The 24550-nt window shown below is 40.9% G+C and overlaps 1 protein-coding gene across 2 annotated transcripts in view; it reads right to left on the bottom strand.

Moving 5' to 3' along the window:
• The window catches only part of dcc (DCC netrin 1 receptor), a 354092-nt gene that overhangs the window by 125948 nt on the left and 203594 nt on the right, over nt 1-24550 (bottom strand). For both annotated transcript variants that reach the window (XM_076886255.1, XM_076886256.1), the window contains exon 8: nt 12007-12166. In XM_076886255.1, coding sequence (XP_076742370.1) covers nt 12007-12166 — 160 coding nt within the window. The remainder of the gene's footprint in view (nt 1-12006; nt 12167-24550) is intronic.

The following is a 24550-nucleotide window of genomic DNA, read 5'->3' as shown; positions in this document are numbered from 1 at the left end:
TCTCAGTCTTCTGGCTGATAATCAGAAATGGGGGTCTCCAGTTTAATGGCAGTGGCTGGAGCTGTATGAGTCAACTTCATTTATACACAGACAGACGACAAAAAATAGGACTTCCTGGTAAGTTATAAAAATCTGTTACTGTTACTTGATTTCATTTACTTCTTGTACTGCTGTTGGCTAATATGGGTGGATATAAAGCAGTTCAGCAACAGCAATCATGTGAAAAACTAACCCCTTTCAGCCACCTTTTTGTCTTACAGCAGGGTCCAGGTACTGACTCTTAAGGACACCTTATCAGCAGCATCTCCTGTCAGATGCAGAAGCAGTATTCTGTTATTGTAGTTGAATTGGCTTTGTTCATTTCACTTCAGCTTTTATTGTTAAGGGCCATGTGGCAGAGGCAAGATTGAGGCTAATCATGTGTATTACGATGGGATTTTTGACAAAATGAGCAACCTTGATGATGAATGCAATTGGGAGAATGCATGGGGGAAAGCAATAAGCCTCCTAAACCAAACCACCACCAACCTTTAACTTTCCACCACAGCTATAGTTTTGCTATTTGAGTAAAGTGAATTGGACTGAGTGTAACAATTTAACTGGTGTTCTAAAGACATTAAGTTTATAAGGGTTGTTTTTTAACTGGTTGTTGAGCCTTTACTGCTTTTTGATAAGGATGAACCCTAACTCTAAAGGGTAAAATGGACATATTACTACCTTTAAAGTTTGTCAGAATGTTTTTGTCTTTGCTCACTGACTGTCATTTCTTTTGAGGACAATATAATAAAAACATCAATTATATATTGATATAATTGATCGGCCAGAGGGGCCGATGGCGCGATATGGCAGCCTCGCTTCTATCAGTCTGCCCCAGGGCAGCTGTGGCTACAACTGTAGCTTGCCTCCACCAGTGTGTGAATGCGAGAGTGAATGAATAGTGGAATTGTAAAGCGCTTTGAGGGTCTCAAAAAGCGCTATATGAATGCAATCCATTATTATTATTTATTCAGATTGCTCAGGGTTGTGTTCAGGGCTGTGTTTAGGGTCATCACGTGGTTAACTACACCATATTTGGGTTTTACTTGAGAATTCCATTCTAAAGGTTCATTTACCAAGATCTTCATGTAATTCCACACACTGCCACTGAGATAGGATTGTTGCATGTGGCAGGTTCAATGACAAAGCGGCCTGCTCATACTATGATTAAAACGGATGTAGCATTTGCTGCGCTTATCCTCTTTAAGCTTCCCACAATTGTTCAATAAACAACTTACACCATGTGCAGTATATCAGCCAATCTGAACGAGGACCTTAGGTGATTTTTTGGGGGGGCAGTTTGTCAAGAGGTTATCAGAATTTATCAACTGCAGACCACAGATGTACACGGTAAATTACATGGCAATCTGACACATTGACACAAATCAAGCGCTATCACCGGCAGCAGCAATGACACACAAAGGTTAAAGAAAACACAAAAGGTGAGTGGAGTTCTCGGGGTATATAAATCCATGGTTTTTTTTTCCAAGGCTGCCGAGTAAAAAGGCAGCGACACAAAGCTGTATGTGGAGGTAACCAGCAGGCTGGATACAGAGTGAACTCTGTTTGGCCTTGAAAAGGCCACCGTGTGAGGGCAGTAAGTCGGCTCGAACAGGAATAACCCACGGAGAGAGAAAAAAATAGTTCTTCCTCTGCTTACATCTTTACTGAGTCCTTCTCATCTTGCTGGCCTTTCTTGGTCATTTTTTCCCGCTCTCTAAGGATCTCACCTCTTTCTGTTTTTATCTCTCCCTTTCCTTACCCTCCAGAGTTTCTGCTCCACCCTAATCTCATCAGCCTTGGGGTCGCAATATAGCTGCAGTTTAGCAGCAACAACATCGCTCTCAAGTGAGACTAAATTCCACCATGGCACTAAAACCCCACCTGCACTAAACAGGCTTTCTAAATTTATAAATAGCATTATTAATTCACCACCTATTGTCCCATACTGCTGGCACATCTTACATCTTCTCGACTGTTTCTCCAGACCCTTTCATGTCTGTCACATGTGCTCAGAGTGAAACTGCTCTCATCTGTGAAAAACACATGGTGCCAGTTAGGGATGGGTATCGTTTAGGTTTTATCCGATACCGGTGCCAAACCGGTACTTTTGAAACGGTGCCGGTGCTTAAACGGTGCTTAAAGAATGGAGAACACAAAATTGGTCCAAAAACCTCTCATGTTCAGCTGTTTTTTTGTAAAAAGATAACAATGTTAGCCTTTTCTGCAGCTATAGGGGATTTATGGCATCACTCTTGGCTGGAAGCAGTGCTTAAACAATGGAAAAAACACAAACTTTGTCCAAAAAACCTCTCATGTTTAGCTGTTTTCCACTTTTTCTTTGGTCATTTTAGCCTTTTTGGCCAGGGTGAAGGGAGCATCTGCCATCAAACAAGAAGACAGCCGCATGTAGCTATGATGATGTTTACTAGTTCACCTTACATGCATTAATGTAATAACGTGGTTAGCCTACTCAATGTAAATTACACACGAACAACATTAAGCTACTCACGCAGAGAAGAACGGCTGCTGCTGCTGCCATCATCATTTCTGCTACACTGGCAGGGCTAGGGGCCAGGACTCTCCTCTTCGTGTTTTTGGGGGATGTTGCTAACTCCGGGTCCGATAACAGGCAACCCACCCGCAGTAGATGTGCTCGATGTGAGGTCTCGCAGCAAGCTATCAAATACGGCCCATTTCTCGGCTTTTAAAAAAAACGCTATGCATCGCCAGGTGTTTCATCGGATTTGAGGTGTTACCTCCTTTGACAGTATCACAGTATCAGCTTAAAGCACTTGTTGCAGGCTGCTGAGTTTGCATATTTTGATGTGAAGTACAGCCAGACTTTTGACCGCTTCGCCTTGGGCATTTTTAATCTGTAGCTCTGCTCTAAAAGAACGTACGTACCTGGGCCCGCCTACTATCCTCGGAAACGTAAAATGATTGGCTAGAATCTAAAGTGTATCACAGCTCAGGAAAAAAGCACCGAAATGTGCGCTGCTTTTTGGTCTGGTTACTACCGTTTATATCAGAACTGGTGCCATCCCTAGTGCCAGTGGTGGATGTGACAATACTGCTATTCGAAATGCCAATCGGGCCTACTAGAGCAGAGTTTCCCAAATGGTGTGCCATGGAAGATTATCTGGTTCCACCTGTTTAGTACTCAGCATGAGTAACGGGCAGAACAATTATATTCTCTTCCACTAAAGGGCAGTACAATTACTTGCTCTAATTAAATGGGTTGCCAACTGCCAGTAAAAGAGAAGAAGACGAAGAAGAAATTACATAATAGTCATGCTGTGAGACTACGCAGTGTGTAATAGCAATAGATAAATATTTGAAAAGAGAAAGCAGTCAGTCTGACCTGGGTCCCGGAGAAAGTTTTGACCCAGATGAAAGCCCTAGCATGAGTAGTGGTTAGAAAAAAACAAAAAAGGTATACTGCGGACAAACCGAGCCAATTCTGCTACACCTGGTGCGTGGGGAAAAATGATCAATATGCTTTTTGTAACACTTTTGTTTGGTGGTGTGCCGTGTGATTTTTCTAATGTGAAATATGTGCTGTGGCTCCAAAAGGTTGGGAAACACTGCACTAGAGGATGTCAGGCCCTCGGGTCACCATCATGAAGTCAGTTTCTAATTGACTGGTTGGAGACATTCACAGCAGTGGCCTGCTGGAGGTCATTTTGTAGCTCTGGCAGTGCTCGTCCAGTTCCTCCTTGCATAAAAGAGCAGATACTGGTCCTGCTGATAGATTAAGGACCTTCTATGGCCCTGTCCAGCTCTCCTGGGGTAACTGTTTATCTCCTTGAATATCCCCCATGCTCTGGAGACTGTGCTGGGAGGCACAGCCAACCTTCTGTCACTGGCACATATTGATGTGCAATCCTGGAGGAGACTACCAGTGCAACATAGGCTCCAGGTGTCACCTCATGCCCTAGACCATAGCCAAAAAAAAAACTAGTGAAAAAAAACAGTCATAAAAAATGAAAAGGGAAAAATGTCAGTGGCCTCCACCAGCAAAACCATTCCTACTTTGGGGGTTGAGGCATTGCTATCCCTCTAGTGCACCTGTTGTTAATTTTAATAACACCAAAGCTGTAACCGATTAACAACCCATCCACTATATAACGGACCAGATCAATAATTCAGCAGCTTAACTGACTTGATACTATACACTGATTAAGTAGTGAGGAATTTTTGATCAGCGTATAAACAACAACAAAAGCTTCCATAGACATTGACATTTACAAAATCCTGTTTCTGTGCCTCAAACTGATCATTTCGCTCGTCACCATGCTGATGTTTTATAAATGAACATAATTTTGCATTAAATAAGACCTGAAGTAAACAGCTGAGACCTTAAACCAGGGGTCCCCAATTCCAGTCCACGAGGGCCGGTGTCCCGGCAGGTTTTAGATGTGTCCCTGATCCATCCATCCATCCATCCATCCATCCATTCGCTTCCGCTTATCCTTTTCAGGGTCGCGGGGGGCGCTGGAGCCTATCCCAGCTGTCATAGGGCGAGAGGCGGGGTACACCCTGGACAGGTCACCAGTCTGTCGCAGGGCCAACACACAGAGACAGACAACCATTCGCACTCACATTCATACCTAGTGACAATTTGGATTATCCAATTAACCTATCCCCACAAGCTGCATGTCTTTGGACGGTGGGAGGAAGCCGGAGTACCCGGAGGGAACCCACGCAAACACGGGGAGAACATGCAAACTCCACACAGAAAGACCCCGGCCTGATGTTGGAATTGAACTCAGGACCTTCTTGCTGTGCGGCAACAGTGCTAACCACCATGCCACCGTGTCCCTGATCCATCACAGCTAATTTAAATGGATAAATTACCTCCTCGACATGTCTTGAAGTTCTCCAGAGGCCTGGTAATGAACTAATCATGTGATTCAGGTGTGTTGACCCAGGGTGAGATCTAAAACATGCAGGGGCACCAGCCCTCGTAGACTGTGATTGGGGACCCCTGCCTTAAACCTAATATGAATTGCTTTACTGAAGCATTCATGAAGTGTGAAACAGGCTCATTTTCTCATAGACAAACAGAGGCTAAACAATGTAACTTCTTTTTGCAGCCAGAGGACTCACCCAGTGTTGACCATTAAAAAGAATCCCGTCTTAAGGCACTTTTGAACAGGCTTCATTATTCAGACACAGAGAGACTATGTATTTGATTTGACGGCAGCTTTGCAAAGTATTGGTAGTGCTGTATACAACTTTATTACAGTTAACAGATGGGCCTTTTCCAAATGTAATTGGAGGAATTTCCTTCCTTATTTTGAGACTATAAGTGAGATAGTGTGGGTATACAGCAAAAAGACCTATTCAGATCAAATGGAAATCGTTGTTCATATGTGGTTTCCATTTCTCTTGGTTATATGCGTACTTTTCAGTCACTTCAGTTTCCCCATGCTGTCAAAATCACATCATTCAAAATTGCATTGTCACTATTGTACAATAATCTATCTGCCGGCGTTCTCTGCCAATCTGCTCCTAGTTCATCTAAGTTTCCTGTGATATCTCACTCTGCCCTTCCAGCCATCTAATCTGCAGCCCTCCTTGTGAGCTGGGACATCTCATCCAAAGTCTCTATGGGCCATTTGCTGTCTCCGCTCTGCTACCACTACCAACATTGACAGAGACAGAGCAGTTTTCCTACTTTCATTTTGGGATTCTGCACAAAAATGTCATTCCTCACTGTAGTCCAGCAGCCACAAATTTATGTCTAAATGTGACAATACATGCTATTTTCTCCAAATGCTATCTCCTTATTTAAGTGTGGTATTAATCAAAGTTATGGCAATAGCTACTAAACCCAACAATATAAATGACAGTCCTTCATTACATTAAGACATTTTAACAATGCCAATGTACCAATGCCAATATATATATATATATATATATATATATATATATATATATATATATATATATATATATATATTTAATTTTTTTGATATACCAGGGGATATCCCAATACCCCTTTTTGTCAGGTCTTGTATTAGTACTTATCTTGGTACAATTAAATACCAGAAATGTGTCAAAGGGATTTACATCCACTGCAACTTGAAGATCAGAATTATATCATCTCAACTCTCAACTCAAACTATTTTGTATTATTTTTTCACCATTTTGCTATTTCAACAAGCATGTAGTAAACGATATAGAGACATCTTTGTTGATCCACTACTTTGACCCAAGGAGCTTTATATTGTAAGATAAAGACCCACAGTATTAGAGAGAAACCCAAACTAGCAAATGAACCCCTGTAGTTGGTAACAGTGGGAAGGAAAAACTCCCTTTTAACAGGAAGAAACTTCAAGCAGAACTAGGCTCAGGTATTGGAAGTCATCTGGCGTGACTGGTTGGGGTTGAGGGGAGGGATACAGGGCAAACGACACACTGTGGAAGAGAACCAGAGACTAATAATGACTAACATTAAGTTTCAATACCTGTCAGGTGGGTTAACTGAAGTGAAACCTATAGTAGTTCCTGTCAAAGGCTTTAGGCTACATTTAACTGTGCATCTTATTGGTCTCACAGCATCTATGTATAAGGACGTGTTCTAATTTTATTGCTAATTGAGTCCAAAATAACGGCTATTGCTGGGGAACGTTAAGAGAGAAAGAAAAGAGAAAGGAGTACCGGTAGGTATCATTGGCATGTAAAATGATGGTAATTATGAGAACCCTAACATATCCTGAAAATAACAATAATCAGTATGACCTGCTCTGGAAAGAGGTGTGATGACTCGTATGGATGTCTACTCAAAACATCTTTTCATCCTTCTGCCTTCTTTCTTTTCCATTTTCTTTCTTGATCTGCCCAGATATTTCTCTATTTTGCTGTCAATATATTTCCAGGAAGTCATTACAGCTGACAAAAAAAGTCATTCTCACCCTTCCCCCCAGCCAATTCCCCTTCTTTTGTAATCTTTCATTGTTTTCTCTCTCAGTCTCCCTCCCCTCTCATTTTCTGCAAGTTATTAGCACTGACAAAACCCATCTCGGCATTCTTCTCAAAGTCATTAGAACTGACAAAACCTCTGCCTCTATTCCTTCTGTAAGTCATTAGGACTGACAGAATCTCTCTATCGAATCGTTTCATGACACAAACTTCAGTGGCTCTTTTGTCCAGCCTACCGTTCAGAGGCCCAGAGCTCTGCAGGCCTAGTTTGTCTCTGAGGTAACAAAGCTTAAAAGCCTGGATGTGAAAGCCTTCAGCTGGAGCCCCGACTGTCAGAGGTAACCATTTAACACCAGCAGGGGAGTCACCAATGTGTCACCCAGAGCTTTTTCTACTCAGTGCTTTGAGCTGCTGTGTGCACCAGAGCCGTGATCTAAGAAATGCACTGTTGTCTTTTACACACTGTTAGTATAAAACTCTGTACCATCAGACTTTTATCCCTTTATAAGCTAACAACTGCTAAATCAGGATCTTGGTTGCAGATGCCTTTGAGTCAACAACTTGAGTTTGTCTATCTTTTTCAGCCGAGTAAGCAGCAAGTCTCTGTAAAACAATGTCACTGCTGGCCAGTTTGTTCCAGGCAAAAATACCTCATCCACTTCTTATTGGATAATATAGAGACTTTATACAGATATTAATGTGCGTGGGCACATCCTGGTTGCCAGAGGATGTGCCCACGCAGCTCTACCAATCTGCAGATAGTTCATTTGGAGCCACAAGACATGACTTCAGGATTTGTGTGAAATGTCTTGGCAATTACTTTATAATGACATGGCATCTTACCAAAGATAAGCCCAATAACTGAAACTAACACCACTGACTAACAATAGCCATGTGCTACGTTTCACGATTATTAATATGCAAACTAGGGCTGTGCGATATGACCAAAATCTCATATCCCAATATAAGACATTTATCATCCTGACAACGATATATATCACAAAAATTTTACACTTTCTGTAAATTCTGGGAATATAGGGAAACTCGAGTTGCGTGAAATGTTTTCAGCTTGGCGTTGTGTACCTGGAGTCCAGTTCTTTGACCAATGCATGAAACTGAATATTTTTAGATATAAGTTTGTAAGTTTGTGCCATTTTCTTTGTCAGTATTTATTACACGGTGTGCTGCGGGGAAAAGCATGAGTCTAAAGTTTATTTTGAGCACCTGATGTCTCTTTTTTTGCTTCTCATCCATAAACTCTCTCCATACTCTTTTACGTGACTCTTGCGTAGGTGGTAGAAGAGGTTTGCGGTGTTTGAGTCTGAGGTGGGGATGGTTTCTTGCATAATTTTAGTCCATGTCAGACTTTTCATAACCAAACCATCAAGACGATGAAAAAATATTGCAGTAAACAATTTATTTTGCGACACCACGAAACAAACGATAGGGTAATATGAAACGATTGACGTTTTCATATCGTCATCCGATATATATCGCTATATCGAACAGCCCTAACGTAAACTGTCATGACCAGTGAATAGTGGTTATGAGTACTATTCATAGAGAGTTAGAGGTTGCCTGCAATCACAGCATTATATGGTGGTTACAATTTGCATTCTTTTACCCATTATATTACATATATTAAAATTTTTGGCGTTGTGCATTTTGGGGTTTGAAAGCCACAGAAATGTTCAGTGTTTTAAAAAAGCGCATCTCAGCTTTTCTGTCACATATGGGGTCACCAAATCGTTTTGCTTATGCAATGATTCTCTTTCTTCAATCCTTTATCACCTTGACCGTTCTTTAGGCGAGGAGATATTTTTCACCATCTTACAATACTGTGATTACATCGTTTCCCCACCTGAACTAAGCATTTATGGCTCTTGTAACTTTGCAAATGAAGATTTTTTTAAACATATATATGCAAATAAAGAATTAAAATGTATACTTTAATAGTTATCCAGTTAATCCATTTTCAAAGAAATAATCAGAAAGGGGTTCATCTCTCATGCTTCTCTTTTTAAAATTCTCCTTTTGTTTAAATAACAATAAGTAAAATATTCTAGGAAAAACATTGGGATCTGGGAAATTGCGTCAAGGATTTCCACCTTGTTTTTCTTGCTACTATCACCCAAACCCCAAATCCTACGTCTAGTTAGGTGCAGGATTGTGTCTGTGTCTATAGAGCTTGTAACTATAAAGCCAAAGTTGGGTGTCTTTCAGCTAGAGGAGCTGAATGAGAGCTTATGGTTGTGTGAGAGATAGGAGATAATACATATTATAATATTAGCATTGCTTGAGAGATGTTTTTTTCACTTTATGATTGAAGGTTTCTCTAATTAGAACAATTAATCAGTTGATTTTTATTGTTTTCTCATAGTGTCTGTATAGCTGTTGATTTTCTTATTTTCCTATGTGAACATTGATTAAATTGCTATTGATTCTCCCTAGCTGCTTCTACCCTATTACAGTCAACACAATTCATTTATATGAGCACTGATAAAAAAATGACCAGGCTTAGTTAGGACCAGGTTTAAGTGCTGTTGGCAGCCTTCGTAGACATTTACTATTACCGTATTTTCCGCACTATAAGGCGCACTTAAAATCCTTTAATTTTCTCCCCCCCAAAAAATCGACAGTGCACCTTATAATCTGGTGCGCCTTATCTATGAATTCTGGCTGTGTTTACTGACCTCGAACCGATTTTATGTGGTACACTGCGCTAAAAAATCTGTCAAAAAATGTTTCAGTAGTACTTTGCTAAGCTACGAAGCCGTACCGCTTAATGGATTGTCTGAGTGTTTTGGCTACCGTAGTCATGAGCCTCGCAGCTCAGAGTAATCTGGGTCCAAAACTCCGTCCGCATCATGTCCCAAACGAACACTGTGTAAATTCTTTCATCTTTAATAAAATGATCAGTGTTTCTGCTTTACTAGGTGTAACAATTAAGTTTAACATCCAGGCATCCATGAAAACAGAATTTATAAAATTTAACGAAATTAGAAGTTAGCAGGAAGTTAGCAGGAAGTTAGCTTGCTGGTTTCACTAGTTACCTAAGCATGATATATCATGTTCTGACTAAGAGACTGCTGGAAAAAAATAAAACGTACAGCTCTGCTATCACTTCCAACATGAATGAAGACAGAAAACTACACAATAGTGACGTTTGTAGGGTTACTGAAGTTAGGTTAGGCTAGATGATATATAATGCTGTTGTCACGGTCCTGGGTCTCCTGACCCAGCGTTTTTAGTTCCTTGTGATGTTTGTATTATTGTACTTGTGTGAGTTATTCTATGGTTTCTAGTTTCGATCCCTTGCCCTTCATGTTTCTCTGTGTCCCCTCTGTTCTGTGTAGTCTGTGTCTGCATGTTTGAGTTCCCCTCTGTGTCTTTCGGTTCTTAGAGTCCTCTGCCTTATGGTTTATGTCTCTGTGTTTCTTAGTTGCTGTCTCCACTGTGTCAAGTTTGCGTCTCTGTGTGATACTTCCTGTTTTACTTTGATGGTCCGTGTCTTATGTAAATGTGTCCTGCTTTGCTTGTCTCGTCAGTCCTGATTTCTCCCAGCTGTGCCCTCCTTCTGTGTCTCATTCCCCTCGTTACTTCCTAGTGTATTTAAACCCTGTCTTTCTCTGAGTCAGTGTCGCGTCGTCCCGCATTCTGTGTGGATCTCCCTGTGTCTCACTGTGAGTTTAGTTTGTGAGTTTCTAGTTTAGTTTGCTTTGTATGACTTTCTCCTGCCAGCGAATAAAGCTGAGTTCTTTGTGTTTAAACCTCGTGCCTGAGTCCTGCATTTTGGGTCCAACTCCTGCCTGCCGCACAACGATTCATGACAGCTGTGCTAGTGATTGCTAGCGACACAGCTATGTTAGCATACCAAAGCATAACACAGTGAACCTGGAGAATGAACGTTAACTTTTTTCCCGATGTTTTTTTTTTTTGACAAATGCAATCGCAGTTATTAATGTAAGATAAGATAAACTTTATTAATCCCACACATGGGAAATTTGTTTTGTTACAGCAGAAAGTGGACAGTGCAAAGTTACATAGCTGGAACAACATATACTGTTGTTCCAGTGTTTATAGAGCAGCTACCAGAGAATTCAACATTAATGAATCAATGGTACGTAAGTAGAGGACGCAAGAGGAATGAGTTGAGTAAAGTTTGACTTATCTGGCTGTTTTGTTTCGTTTAACATTCTTTATTATCCGGTGCGCCTTATGTATGAAAACCGACCTGTTTGTCAACAGTGCGCCTTATAATCCTGTGCGCCTTATGGTCCGAAAAATACGGTAATACAGTCTGTTACTACAATTAGTGGCACAGCACAAGATGTAATTGGTCAGAGAGCCAATTAAAACTACATTCTGAGACAAATGCAATAATTTACCATATCCAGAGTTATAAAAAAATACCAACTACAGTTGGTTTAAAGTGGAAAGTAACCCAAAATTATTCAAAATCAGACTTTGAACCTTTTCTCTCAACCTTTTCTTCTGTAAATTTGGCCATTTTAACATGGTTGTCTATGGGAATTTACTCACCAAGGCCCTATAACGGCCAACCTCCCGTTGTCTTAATTGTTTATCCCCATGGGGTGGCACTTATGTGACAAACATTTAAACACAACTTTAAAAAGCTGCTTTTTTTTTTTTTTTTAAATTATTGTTAATCGTTGTTACTGATGGCCTACTGCGGGCACCTGTCAAATTTTTAATAAAATGAAATTTTTTCCTGTAATTGTCCATATTACCACTTCCCTCTGGATGAAGTGAAACAATAGGTCCTCCATTTCTACAATTTTGTTGTACATGCACAAGGACACTAAAGGACTATATTATTCTATTCCATAAAGGGGTAAAGATTAAATTTTTTTTCCAGTGCTTCACTTCAAAGCAGTCCTGCACATGCATACAGCCAGTTTATCTGTTGTGCTTTTAACTACAAAAATAATGCAGATTCACCGACCGTGTCAGAGCAAACAAAGACACATTTTTTAGAAAGAAAGAAATAAAGAAAAAAGAAAATCAGGCTTATCTTACCTATCGATTCCATCCTGGGAGTAATAAACACCGTAGGTTTGAACAGCTCCTCCGGTCTCCTCTGGGGGACGCCAGCTGAGTCGGACAAATCGGCTGGACACTAGGACAGGGACCAGGTCGCGGGGGGCAGAGGGGAGGGCAACGCCTGGGCTGGGGGACACTGGTGGGGGATCAGAGGAGGAGGAGTAAGTCAAAGGGGTGCCAGAAGGAGCAGGAGAAGGGCGGGGAAGAGGAGGAGGTGTGAAGGAAGGTAGATTCTGAGTGGGCGTGGGCTCTGTTAACAGTTCATCCAGGGAAGGGAGGGGAAAGCAAAGGAAAGGAGAAGCAGGGAAAAGGATGGGGGACGACGGGGGGGAGGTGGAGGGGAGGTGCGGGAGGCGAGCAAAGGAGACAGAGCAAAGAAAAAAAACAACAAAAAGAGCAAAGGACAGATGAGATGAGCAGATAAGGAACGGAAAAGACGTGGAAGAGACAAAAAGGAAGAAAAGAAGGAAGAAGAGTGGTAAAGAAGATCTCAGCCAAGAAGAAAAAGCAGCAGAGCATCTGAAGAGCTTAGTTATCAATCAGATATCAAACAGATATCAGTCATCTGAATGTTAACACTGTTTTAATGCCATGACATTAAAACACACATGGTATATTAATTTTATGTGAAAATGATCCTTTAAAGTTCCTACTCTTCTCACAATGTTCAGTTCAGTTCTCAGAAGATGAAAACAAATCTGAATTCTTATGAATGTGTTATGAATGAATTGAATTCTTATGAATATGAACCATTTCTCTGCAATAAACACTCTTTTCCAAAGATGAGTGATTTCTCAATCAGATAGATTTTTTTTTTATTATTTTGTTGTTTCAGCAACATTAAATTTAAAAAGGGTACTTTTGAGTTAAAATATATATTTATAATTTTAATAAATGACAAATTAAAAAGGCATGAACTTTTTTTTGTATCGAAAAAATACCGAACCGTGACACCAAAGTATCAGCCGAATCGAACCGTGAATTTTTTGTATCGTTGCACCCCTATTAGATATATCATACGACACACACACAGTGATATTTGAGAAGTGAAATGAAGTTTATTGGATTTACAGAAAGTGTGCAATAATTTTTAAAACAAAATCAGGCAGGTGCATAAATTTGGGCACCACAAAAGAAGAAATGAAATCAATATTTAGTAGATCTGCCTTTTGCAGAAATCACAGCCTCTAAACGCTTCCTGTAGGTTCCAATGAGAGTCGGGATTGTGGTTGATGGTATTTTGGACCATTCCTCTTTACAAAACATCTCTAGTTCATTCAGGTTTGATGGCTTCTGAGCATGGACAGCTCTCTTTAACTCACACCACAGATTTTCAATAATATTCAGGTCTGGGGACTGAGATGGCCATTGCAGAATGTTGTACTTGTTCCTCTGCATGAATGCCTTAGTGGATTTTGAGCAGTGTTTTGGGTCGTTGTCTTGTTGAAAGATCCAGCCCCGCCGCAGCTTCAGCTTTGTCACTGATTCCTGGACATTGGTCTCCAGAATCTGCTGATACTGAGTGGAATCTATGTGTCCCTCAACTTTGAAAAGATTCCCAGTCCCTGCACTGGCCACACAGCCCCACAGCATGATGGAACCACCACCATATTTTACTGTAGGTAGCAGGTGTTTTTCTTGGAATGCTGTGCTCTTTTTCCTCCATGCATAATGTCCTTTGTTATGCCCAAATAGCTCAGTTTTAGTTTCATCAGACCACAGCAACTTATTCCAGATTGAAGCTGGCTTGTCCAAATGTGCTTTAGCAAACCTCAAGCAGCTCCGTTTGTGCTGTGGGCGGAGAAAAGGCTTCCTCTGCATCACTCTCACATACAGCATCTCCTTGTGTAAAGTGCGCCGAATGGTTGAACGATGCACAGCGACTCCATCTGCTGCAAGATGATGTTGTAGGTCTTTGGTGCTGGTCTGTGGGTTGACTCTAACTGTTCTCACCATTCGTCGCTTCTGTCTATCCGAGATTTTTCTTGGTCAGCCACTTCGAGCCTTAACCTAACTGAGCCTGTGGTCTTCCATTTTCTCAACATGTTCCTAACTGTGGAAACAGACAGCTTAAATCTCTGAGACAGCTTTCTGTATCCTTCCCCTAAACCATGATGGTGAACAATCTTTGTCTTCAGGTCATTTGAGAGTTGTTTTGAGACCCCCATGTTGCTACTCTTCAGAGTAAATTAAATGAGGAGGGAAACTGACCCCCTTAAATACTCTTTCTCATTATTGGATTCACCTGTGTATGTAGGTCAGGGGTCACTGAGCTTACCAAGCCGATTTGAGTTCCAATAATTAGTTCAAAGGCTTTGAAATCAATAGAATGACAACAGTGCCCAAATTTATGCACCTGCCTGATTTTGTTTAATTAATTATTGCACACTTTCTGTAAATCCAATAAACTTAATTTCACTTCTCAAATATCACTGTGTGTGTCTGCTATATGATATATTTAACTGACATTTTTTATTGTAACAACCAACGATTTATACAGGGAAATAATGACTATTAACAAAGTTGCCCAAACTTTTGCATCCCACTGTAATGATGATTTACTCTTGGCCATTAACACTGATTCACGTACCATTACCAAAGAGTTCATGCTGACTGTTCATGTTGAACCTTCTATTACAACTACTGCTTGACTGTAGCAGAAATCTACCCTTTATACTGTATGAATATAATCAAAGCAAAGGTGGGACAGCTGCTAATGCCATGTAGAGGTTTCTTAAGATTCAGTTCATTTTTCAAAGTCTGTACGTCTGTAGCATTTTGACTGGCAGCTGGGTATTTCTTAAACCTCTGAGGTCTATGTCATTGCTAACAAAGACCTCAAGTCTAGCCCTAGGCAATGGAAATTTGTCATTTTTGTTTTTATTAAATCGTTCTTCTCAGTCTTGGCAATCAGGGAACAAAGAAAACAATCATTCAGTCTGACACCCTTCAAAAAGATGCCATGAGTGTTATTTCCACCTGTATTATTAATATCTCCTCCTTATCGAACGTGGCAAATCTTTGAACCACAAATCTACTACACATCCAATCTCGAGAGGTATGGAAATGGAAACCAGTAACTCTTGCTCTGTGTGGTACAAGTATGAAATGCTCAGATCAGTATGAAAATATGTTACCTTGCAGATTATAAGAAAAGTACAGTGGGGCAAAAAAGTATTTAGTCAGCCACCGATTGTGCAAGTTCCCCCACTGAAAATGATGACAGAGGTCAGTAATTTGCACCAGAGGTACACTTCAACTGTGAGAGACAGAATGTGAAAAAAAAATCCATGAATTCACATGCTAGGATTTGTAAAGAATTTATTCGTAAATCAGGGTGGAAAATAAGTATTTGGTCAATAACAAAAATACAACTCAATACTTTGTAACATAACCTTTGTTGGCAATAACAGAGGTCAAACGTTTACTATAGGTCTTTACCAGGTTTGCACACACAGTAGCTGGTATTTTGGCCCATTCCTCCATGCAGATCTTCTCGAGAGCAGTGATGTTTTGGGGCTGTCGCCGAGCAACACGGACTTTCAACTCCCGCCACAGATTTTCTATGGGGTTGAGGTCTGGAGACTGGCTAGGCCACTCCAGGACTTTCAAATGCTTCTTACGGAGCCACTCCTTTGTTGCCCGGGCCGTGTGTTTTGAATCATTGTCATGTTGGAAGACCCAGCCTCGTTTCATCTTCAAAGTTCTCACTGATGGAAGGAGATTTTGGCTCAAAATCTCACGATACATGGCCCCATTCATTCTGTCCTTAACACGGATCAGTCGTCCTGTCCCCTTGGCAGAAAAACAGCCCCATAGCATGATGTTTCCACCCCCATGCTTCACAGTAGGTATGGTGTTCTTGGGATGCAACTCAGTATTCTTCTTCCTCCAAACACGACGAGTTGAGTTTATACCAAAAAGTTCTACTTTGGTTTCATCTGACCACATGACATTCTCCCAATCCTCTGCTGTATCATCCATGTGCTCTCTGGCAAACTTCAGACGGGCCTGGACATGCACTGGCTTCAGCAGCGGAACACGTCTGGCACTGCGGGATTTGATTCCCTGCCGTTGTAGTGTGTTACTGATGGTGACCTTTGTTACTTTGGTCCCAGCTCTCTGCAGGTCATTCACCAGGTCCCCCCGTGTGGTTCTGGGATCTTTACTCACCGTTCTCATGATCATTTTGACCCCACGGGATGAGATCTTGCGTGGAGCCCCAGATCAAGGGAGATTATCAGTGGTCTTGTATGTCTTCCATTTTCTGATGATTGCTCCCACAGTTGATTTTTTCACACCAAGCTGCTTGCCTATTGTAGATTCACTCTTCCCAGTCTGGTGCAGGTCTACAATACTTTTCCTGGTGTCCTTCGAAAGCTCCTTGGTCTTGGCCATGGCGGAGTTTGGAGTCTGACTGTTTGAGGCTGTGGACAGGTGTCTTTTATACAGATGATGAGTTCAAACAGGTGCCATTCATACAGGTAACGAGTGGGGGACAGAAAAGCTTCTTACAGAAGACGTTACAGGTCTGTGAGAGCCAGAGATTTTCCTTGTTTGAGGTGACCAAATACTTATTTTCCACCCTGATTTACGAATAAATTCTTTACAAATCCTACCATGTGAATTCATGGATTTTTTTTTCACATTCTGTCTCTCACAGTTGAAGTGTACCTCTGGTCCAAATTACTGACCTCTGTCATTATTTTAAGTGGGGGAACTTGCACAATCGGTGGCTGACTAAATACTTTTTTGCCCCACTGTAAATGAAGATGAGAATGAAATCAAGAATGACTGCTCTCCTCTGGATGTGCAGGTTACTCACATTTTACTATCTACTTGTTCAGATTCTTGGTCACTGACAGTATTCAGTATTATCTGAAACTCATTTGAGAGGTTTAAATATTCCGTATTATGTCTAAGTTTTCTTTTTTGAGCAAAAAGTAAAGTTTTTAAAAAATACAAATAAAATGAACGGCATGTTCTGGAACATTCATTTTTAGTCATTTTCTTAAATCTCTTAGACAAGTGCAGTGAAGCAGTTTAATCTCTTCTCTTCAGACTTTCACCTGTCAGCATGAAGACCACTCCATTTGTTCCAGGCTGCCTACCTGTACTTATGATTAACATTCAAATTGACCAACCACAGAATATTGCTGTGCCTCTGCGGATTTATTCAGTCAAATAATTGCTGCTGTTTCTACATGTCACTATCAAGGTTTCAGGCACACTTTCTGAACAGCTCCATCCTCCCTTTCCCAACTCCCTTCATACTTTTAATGTATCTCAGTAAAATCTCCAGTAACAGCTGTGATAGGCAATAAAATAAAGGACAATTGCTCTATGTCACAAGGCCAGTTCAATGGATAACGAGGTGACCGCCTGTGAGGTTTAAACTCATGTCATTGAGAGTCCCAAAGTCAATGCCGTAACTTAACAGGAAGTTCAAAGTCTCTATATAATTCTTAGACAAAAATAGCCACCCTGCGCAATAACGATACTTTCAGGCAAACCATTTGGACAGCAACAATTATTTGACGTCAAACCTGAGTCCAAGGTTGTGGACATGGTGTTATTTATTAAAAAGCAATTTATCAGGTTGACCTTTAGACCTGCTTATTCATGCAAGGTGAGTACCTAGACTCACCGGAATAAACGGAAAGGTTAGGGTATCTCAGATATGCACAACTGTAATGACCAGTAGAATACAAAAGTTTTCTTGAAGCTTTTTCTTGAGGCGCAAGCTTCCACTTCACTTTTCATCCAAGAAAACAATTTTTAATCTGCAGTGTGTACAGGCTCACCAAAAACTGGGAATACATAGATACAGATGGTAGCCTCAGAATTTGGCGTGAGCAGCATGAAATCATGGGCATGGACAGTGCTGGGAAAGTTGTTTGTACACACTTTTGGCCCCTTATTGACAACTAATTATGGTTTGAATTCCAAAGTCCATTTGAGTATTGTTGGTGACCATTTGGGTCCCATAATTTACCATCTTCTAATTATAAGGCATCATGTCAAAAAGAAACCTAAAGTCTCAAACTTGTCTCACCAACAGGACATTATTTGTAGATTTCAGTGGCCTCCACTATTCCTCGACTCAAACCCAGTGTCTTGAGAGGCAGTAGAGTAGGATATATGGAGAATTAGTGTGAAGAAAAGATGTTTTTTGATGACCACAACATGGATAAAACTTCCACCTTGTGGAATCCATCACACTATGAAGTCAGGTTGTTTTGTATTCAGTCTTCTATCTATCTGTATCTATAAAAATAATGAAAAGCAAACATATTCAAATGGTGCTCAGAATAGCAATTTTTAAGTGGCTACACCAGAATCTGTGCATGGATAAGTGACTTTACTATATGTTCTGGACCTTTTTCAAGGCATGCTGTAGGTGCTTATACATACACACAAACTATGTATATCCATCAACTATCAGCTGTTTTTCATCTCTGCACTAATTTCAGTTAGTTAAATACTGAAAAGAAAATAATATGTCCTCAAAGTATACCATTACAAATGAAAAGCATATTTTCCTGTCCTACAGTGTCTGCCTCCAAGACAGGAAAAAATGAAACCATGACATACTCCCAGATGTAAAGCACACCTTAGCTGTTCAAATGTGACAAAGCTGCAGAAATAATAATAATAATAATGGATACTTTATTGATCCCCATGGGGAAATTACTTGTTTTTCTCTGCATTTGACCCATTCACTCAGTGAAGCAGTGGGCAGCCCACTAAGCAGGCGCCCGGGGAGCAGTGTGTAGGGACGGTACCTTGCTCAGGGGTACCTCAGGGTAGCCGTTAAGTGGATTCGAAGTTCGAACCGCCGACCTTCCGATCATGGGGCGACCACTTTACCTACTGAGCTATCCCTGCCCCATGTTATGGTCTACAAACTTTTACACTGCTTAAAATGTATGATCTACACATTGGGCTGTGCATCGTTATTAATAGTCTTAAGATGGATTAAAAATGTTTTGGTTGATTGTTAAAATCACCGTGGTGCATCAAAATAACCCAGTTGTGTATTTCTTCTCATTTGACACAGCACTGTGTTATCAAAATAACCCATACTGGATTATTTTTAACCTGCGAGGTCTAAGTTATCATAGCATGACCCTATGTTCTCCCAAGTATAGCCAATCAGGTTACAAAGAAAATAATCAATTAAACTTACAAGTATCACAAACAATTATTATTTTTGGTTCAACAAAGTCATTTTGGTTTGCTCCAAAACTTAGAGTTGGAGCTAGGGCTGGACTAGAGTTTGGGGTCATCACATGACTTAGACCTCACTGGAGGTAGAGTATGTGTTGTACCTACAGTGGGGCAAAAAAGTATTTAGTCAGCCACCGATTGTGCAAGTTCCCCCACTTAAAATGATGACAGAGGTCAGTAATTTGCACCAGAGGCACATTTCAACTGTGAGAGACAGAATGTGAAAAAAAAATCCATGAATTCACATGGTAGGATTTGTAAAGAATTTATTCGTAAATTAGGGTGGAAAATAAGTATTTGGTCACCTCAAACAAGGAAAATCTCTGGCTCTCACAGACCTGTAACGTCTTCTGTAAGAAGCTTTTCTGTCCCCCACTCGTTACCTGTATGAATGGCACCTGTTTGAACTCATCATCTGTATAAAAGACACCTGTCCACAGCCTCAAACAGTCAGACTCCAAACTCCGCCATGGCCAAGACCAAAGAGCTTTCGAAGGACACCAGGAAAAGTATTGTAGACCTGCACCAGACTGGGAAGAGTGAATCTACAATAGGCAAGCAGCTTGGTGTGAAAAAATCAACTGTGGGAGCAATCATCAGAAAATGGAAGACATACAAGACCACTGATAATCTCCCTCGATCTGGGGCTCCACGCAAGATCTCATCCCGTGGGGTCAAAATGATCATGAGAACGGTGAGCAAAGATCCCAGAACCACAGGGGGGACCTGGTGAATGACCTGCAGAGAGCTGGGACCAAAGTAACAAAGGTCACCATCAGTAACACACTACAACGGCAGGGAATCAAATCCCGCAGTGCCAGACGTGTTCCGCTGCTGAAGCCAGTGCATGTCCAGGCCCGTCTGAAGTTTGCCAGAGAGCACATGGATGATACAGCAGAGGATTGGGAGAATGTCATGTGGTCATGTGGTGTAGACTCAACTCGTCGTGTTTGGAGGAAGAAGAATACTGAGTTGCATCCCAAGAACACCATACCTACTGTGAAGCATGGGGGTGGAAACATCACGCTATGGGCCTGTTTTTCTGCCAAGGGGACAGGACGACTGATCCGTGTTAAGGACAGAATGAATGGGGCCATGTATCGTGAGATTTTGAGCCAAAACCTCCTTCCATCAGTGAACTTTGAAGATGAAACGAGGCTGGGTCTTCCAACATGACAATGATCCAAAACACACCGCCCGGGCAACAAAGGAGTGGCTCCGTAAGAAGCATTTGAAAGTCCTGGAGTGGCCTAGCCAGTCTCCAGACCTCAACCCCATAGAAAATCTGTGGTGGGAGTTGAAAGTCCGTGTTGCTCGGCGACAGCCCCAAAACATCACTGCTCTCGAGAAGATCTGCATGGAGGAATGGGCCAAAATACCAGCTACTGTGTGTGCAAACCTGGTAAAGACCTATAGTAAACGTTTGACCTCTGTTATTGCCAACAAAGGTTATGTTACAAAGTATTGAGTTGTATTTTTGTTATTGACCAAATACTTATTTTCCACCCTGAATTACGAATAAATTCTTTACAAATCCTACCATGTGGATTCATGGATTTTTTTTTCACATTCTGTCTCTCACAGTTGAAGTGTACCTCTGGTGCAAATTACTGACCTCTGTCATCATTTTAGGTGGGGGATCTTGCACAATCGGTGGCTGACTAAATACTTTTTTGCCCCACTGTATAATGATTGTGGGTGAATATAGCATATTCAGGTAGGGTCCACCCTCAGACCTGCAACCATTCACAACCACAATCACACCAATGACTAATTTAGGATTACCAATTAATCTAACCGAAACGAGATGGTATGCCTTAAAAAGGAGCGGCATGTCTTCCACTGTGATCCCAAGCAAGCATTTAGACAACACGCTAACTCCACAGAGAAAGGCCCAGACTGGATTTAAGTCCAGGACCTCTTGCTCTAATTCAACAGTGCTAACCTGTACAACTATCCCACCCCATATTAAAGCATACCATGTTTTATTAGTTTATTGTTTAATTCTAATTTGGACCATGATTTACAAAATGAACATTATCATCAAGTTTCTGAGACGTGGTTTTGAACTCAAAACAAAATTCACTCACGATCTCCACCAAAAAAGGTTTTAAGTCTAACACTCATTTTAACTCATGAGGTTAAAGAGCCTCAGCTGGTATTAGAAAGCCCTGAAACTACCATTTGAGACCTAGAACTCATCAGGAAAGAGGTTACAGACCAAGGGAACTAAAGAGCCACACTTCTAAGGTACATCTATCTTTTCAGTCTATGGTTTAACCACTTAACATCCTCCAAGTGTTTGGCTGTGTGGAATGAGCAGTGGCATTAGAACTGGGTCCATATCTACTCCCTGAACCTTTACCTGTGTGGCAAAAAAGAACTGTAAAACCAAAATGCATGTAAGAGGCTTTATTTGAAAAGTTTATGAAACTGCTGGTTCAACATGAGGTGAAAATGTCACCTTACCCCTATATCTAAGTGGATGTTAAGAGGTTAGCCCAACCTTAATCGTACCGCTAACCCACTTCTAAAAGAGGATTTATGGTCTGTGTGAAACCAAACAACAGTCTCAGTGTCTCCCTGCAGAAACTGTCAGAAACAGTTTCCCACTCTGTCTGTCATCGGAAGGACATTAAACACATTTGATTTCAGACCAGCTATCTGGGAGTCCATAACCCAGCCATTACTTAACGATAAAACCAAGTCTTAACTATTGAGCAGCCATTTGACTGTCGGTCCTGAAGAGAGGATCATCCAAAATGTTCTACAGATGCCTCTAAAACTCGAATTATTCCTTGCAAAGATAAGCACGCGCACACACACACACACTCACGCACACCTAGACAAACACACACACTCACAGTTTATGGTGTGTTCATATCACCACTTCAACAATAAAAGTGCAGTGACCTATATACTGTACCTGTGTGTGAAGGGTAATTATGGAAAGATGTCATCTCTCAACAACTCCTAACTGAAAGCTACTCATGTGAAACTAAACTGATACCATCAAATGTCACAACTCCTCTCCTCGCCATTCCTCCGTCATAAGCTGAGAGAAATCCAATTTATCCCCGCGGTCAGAGGTCGCGACTCCCCACAGAGTCTTTAAATGCTTTTGTCCATCCACACTTGTCAATAAAGCTTCACTGACTTTGCAAGCGCACATTTCACACTTTATGGTGCAATGAAATGAAAGAGGGAAGCAAGAGAAAGACAGACAATCAAGGAGAAAATGGAGGAAATGCTGTAGAAAAAAGGGGGAATGAAAACAAGGATAGTGAAATAAAAGAAGAAGAAGAAGTAATACAGATGCAATAATATGAAAATGGGAAAAGAAAATTCAAGATGGTAGAAGGTAGTAAGAAAATACAGAAGATAAAGAAAAGGGAGAGGATGAAAGGAGAAGAAGGGAAGAAGCAAGAAACGGAGAAGGAAAAACAAGACTGAGAGGGAAAGCAAAAGAAAGATCAGAGGGGAAAAAGAAGCACAGTGCGAAACGGAGGAGTTTTAACACACCTCCTCTTGACTCTGTGAGATGAGATTTCAGGGTGTGAAGGGCGGATTTGTTCCCGCTCAGTGACCCAGCCAAAAAAACTGAGCCGACGCTGCGCAGTAAAGCGTCACTCTCTGCTGAAAATAGACGGGTGGGCTAAATAATAGAGTCAGACACCACAGAAGAAGAGCAGGAAAACAATCTGAATAAGTGCTGAAAATTACACTGCAGTCTGTCCTGCGACAGATGATACCTGTGCACGCACACACGCATACACAAACACACACACAAAGAGCCTCTGTCCATTTCCTACAAGCTGCTCTGCATTTATATTGTTTCTGCTGCCTGGATGATCTTTAGGGGAGTTTGTTTTCAGCTCTGAGGATTCTACACCCAAGATATCAGACCTTTGCGTGTCTGTATTGCATATATGGATTATTTCAAAAGACAATGCACTGGAGTATTATAACTCATACATGCAGCACAGAGGCAAAACAGAGTGTGCTACACTTAAGATGCTATTCAGAAACCGAGGATTTAGATTTCATCTGCTTCAGCATTTATTGTTTTACCCTGTTACAGGATCCGACAGGTTACCAGCTACCCTTCTAGTGACTTGGTATTCTTTAAAAAGCTTATTTTCTGTCAACAAAACACAACAAACAACCAAAGCAGCAATTTAACCACTTAACTGTTCTCTGACTTATGAATTATAAAAATAAAAACTGCGTTTATTTGAACAGCAGAATTTTCATTATTTTCTTCAACAGTTCAAAACCCTAAAATACTCAATTTACAAATAAATATTAGCTTCACAAGGTGCCTTAAAATAAAAAATAGACCCTATCTGATACTCAGTTTGAGTCACAACAGCAGTGCAATGCAGACGTACCAGCGCCCTGCAAGTATAAAAGCTTTGGTCATGTTTGAAGTCTAAAAAAAGTACATCAGGTAAAACTGAGCTTTTTGGTAATTAACTGTTAAACTTAGTGCATCATAAAAACAACGCTCAGTGTACTGTTCGAGGGAACACTGAGGTCAGAGCAATATAGGTGGAGTTCGAATCACGTCTGTCTTTTTCCTTCTTTTTTCTCAACAGCTTTAACAGATCTGTAAAGCTTATGAAGCACACACCAAATGGAAGCTGTGTTTAGACACAGTGCTGACCATCAATAAGCAAAGCGACTGCTACCAGTCAGACATGATGTACTCAAATTCTTCCAAGAATGGGTTTTTCCTCCTGTGACTTTGATGCAAACTTGTATCCATTAATTACTTTATCAATTTTCTTCCATTTTGCTTCCCTCTTGTTTTTATTCACTATGGAGGTCACACAATGCAGATTTATCTGACTTTGACCACAGCGCCTGCAAAAGCTCCCAAATTGAACGCAGTGATGACTTTGGGTTATGCTCAGTAACGGCAACAGCTTGTTATTGTGCAGGACAAACTATGGAAAATAACTGTTTTCTGAGAATGACAGAACAGGTGCTGCATCCCGTGTGAAAACTTATTTTCATACAAGCACTGTACATTTGATTTTTTCCTTCATTTTGAAATAACTTTTATTCAGCCTCCTTCAGATTCATCAGGGAAACTCACAACGTGACTCACAACTGATAAAAAGTGCTGTGGTGTTGTGAGTAGGTGAAGAGGTTATAGGAACACAAAACAAAATAGGAAATTTTTTTACCAATAGCTCTGATGCACAAGTGTGTACAAGGCCAGCTGCACGCAGGACATGTAACAGATAAGAAACTGTGAAGCCCACATGGAGAGGAAACACTTTTC

This window comes from Maylandia zebra, linkage group LG7, assembly GCF_041146795.1.
Source record: "Maylandia zebra isolate NMK-2024a linkage group LG7, Mzebra_GT3a, whole genome shotgun sequence".
NCBI classification, from domain to species: domain Eukaryota; kingdom Metazoa; phylum Chordata; class Actinopteri; order Cichliformes; family Cichlidae; genus Maylandia; species Maylandia zebra.
The sequence above is the reverse complement of the archived record's forward strand: the minus strand, read 5'-3'. Positions and strand labels throughout refer to the sequence as shown.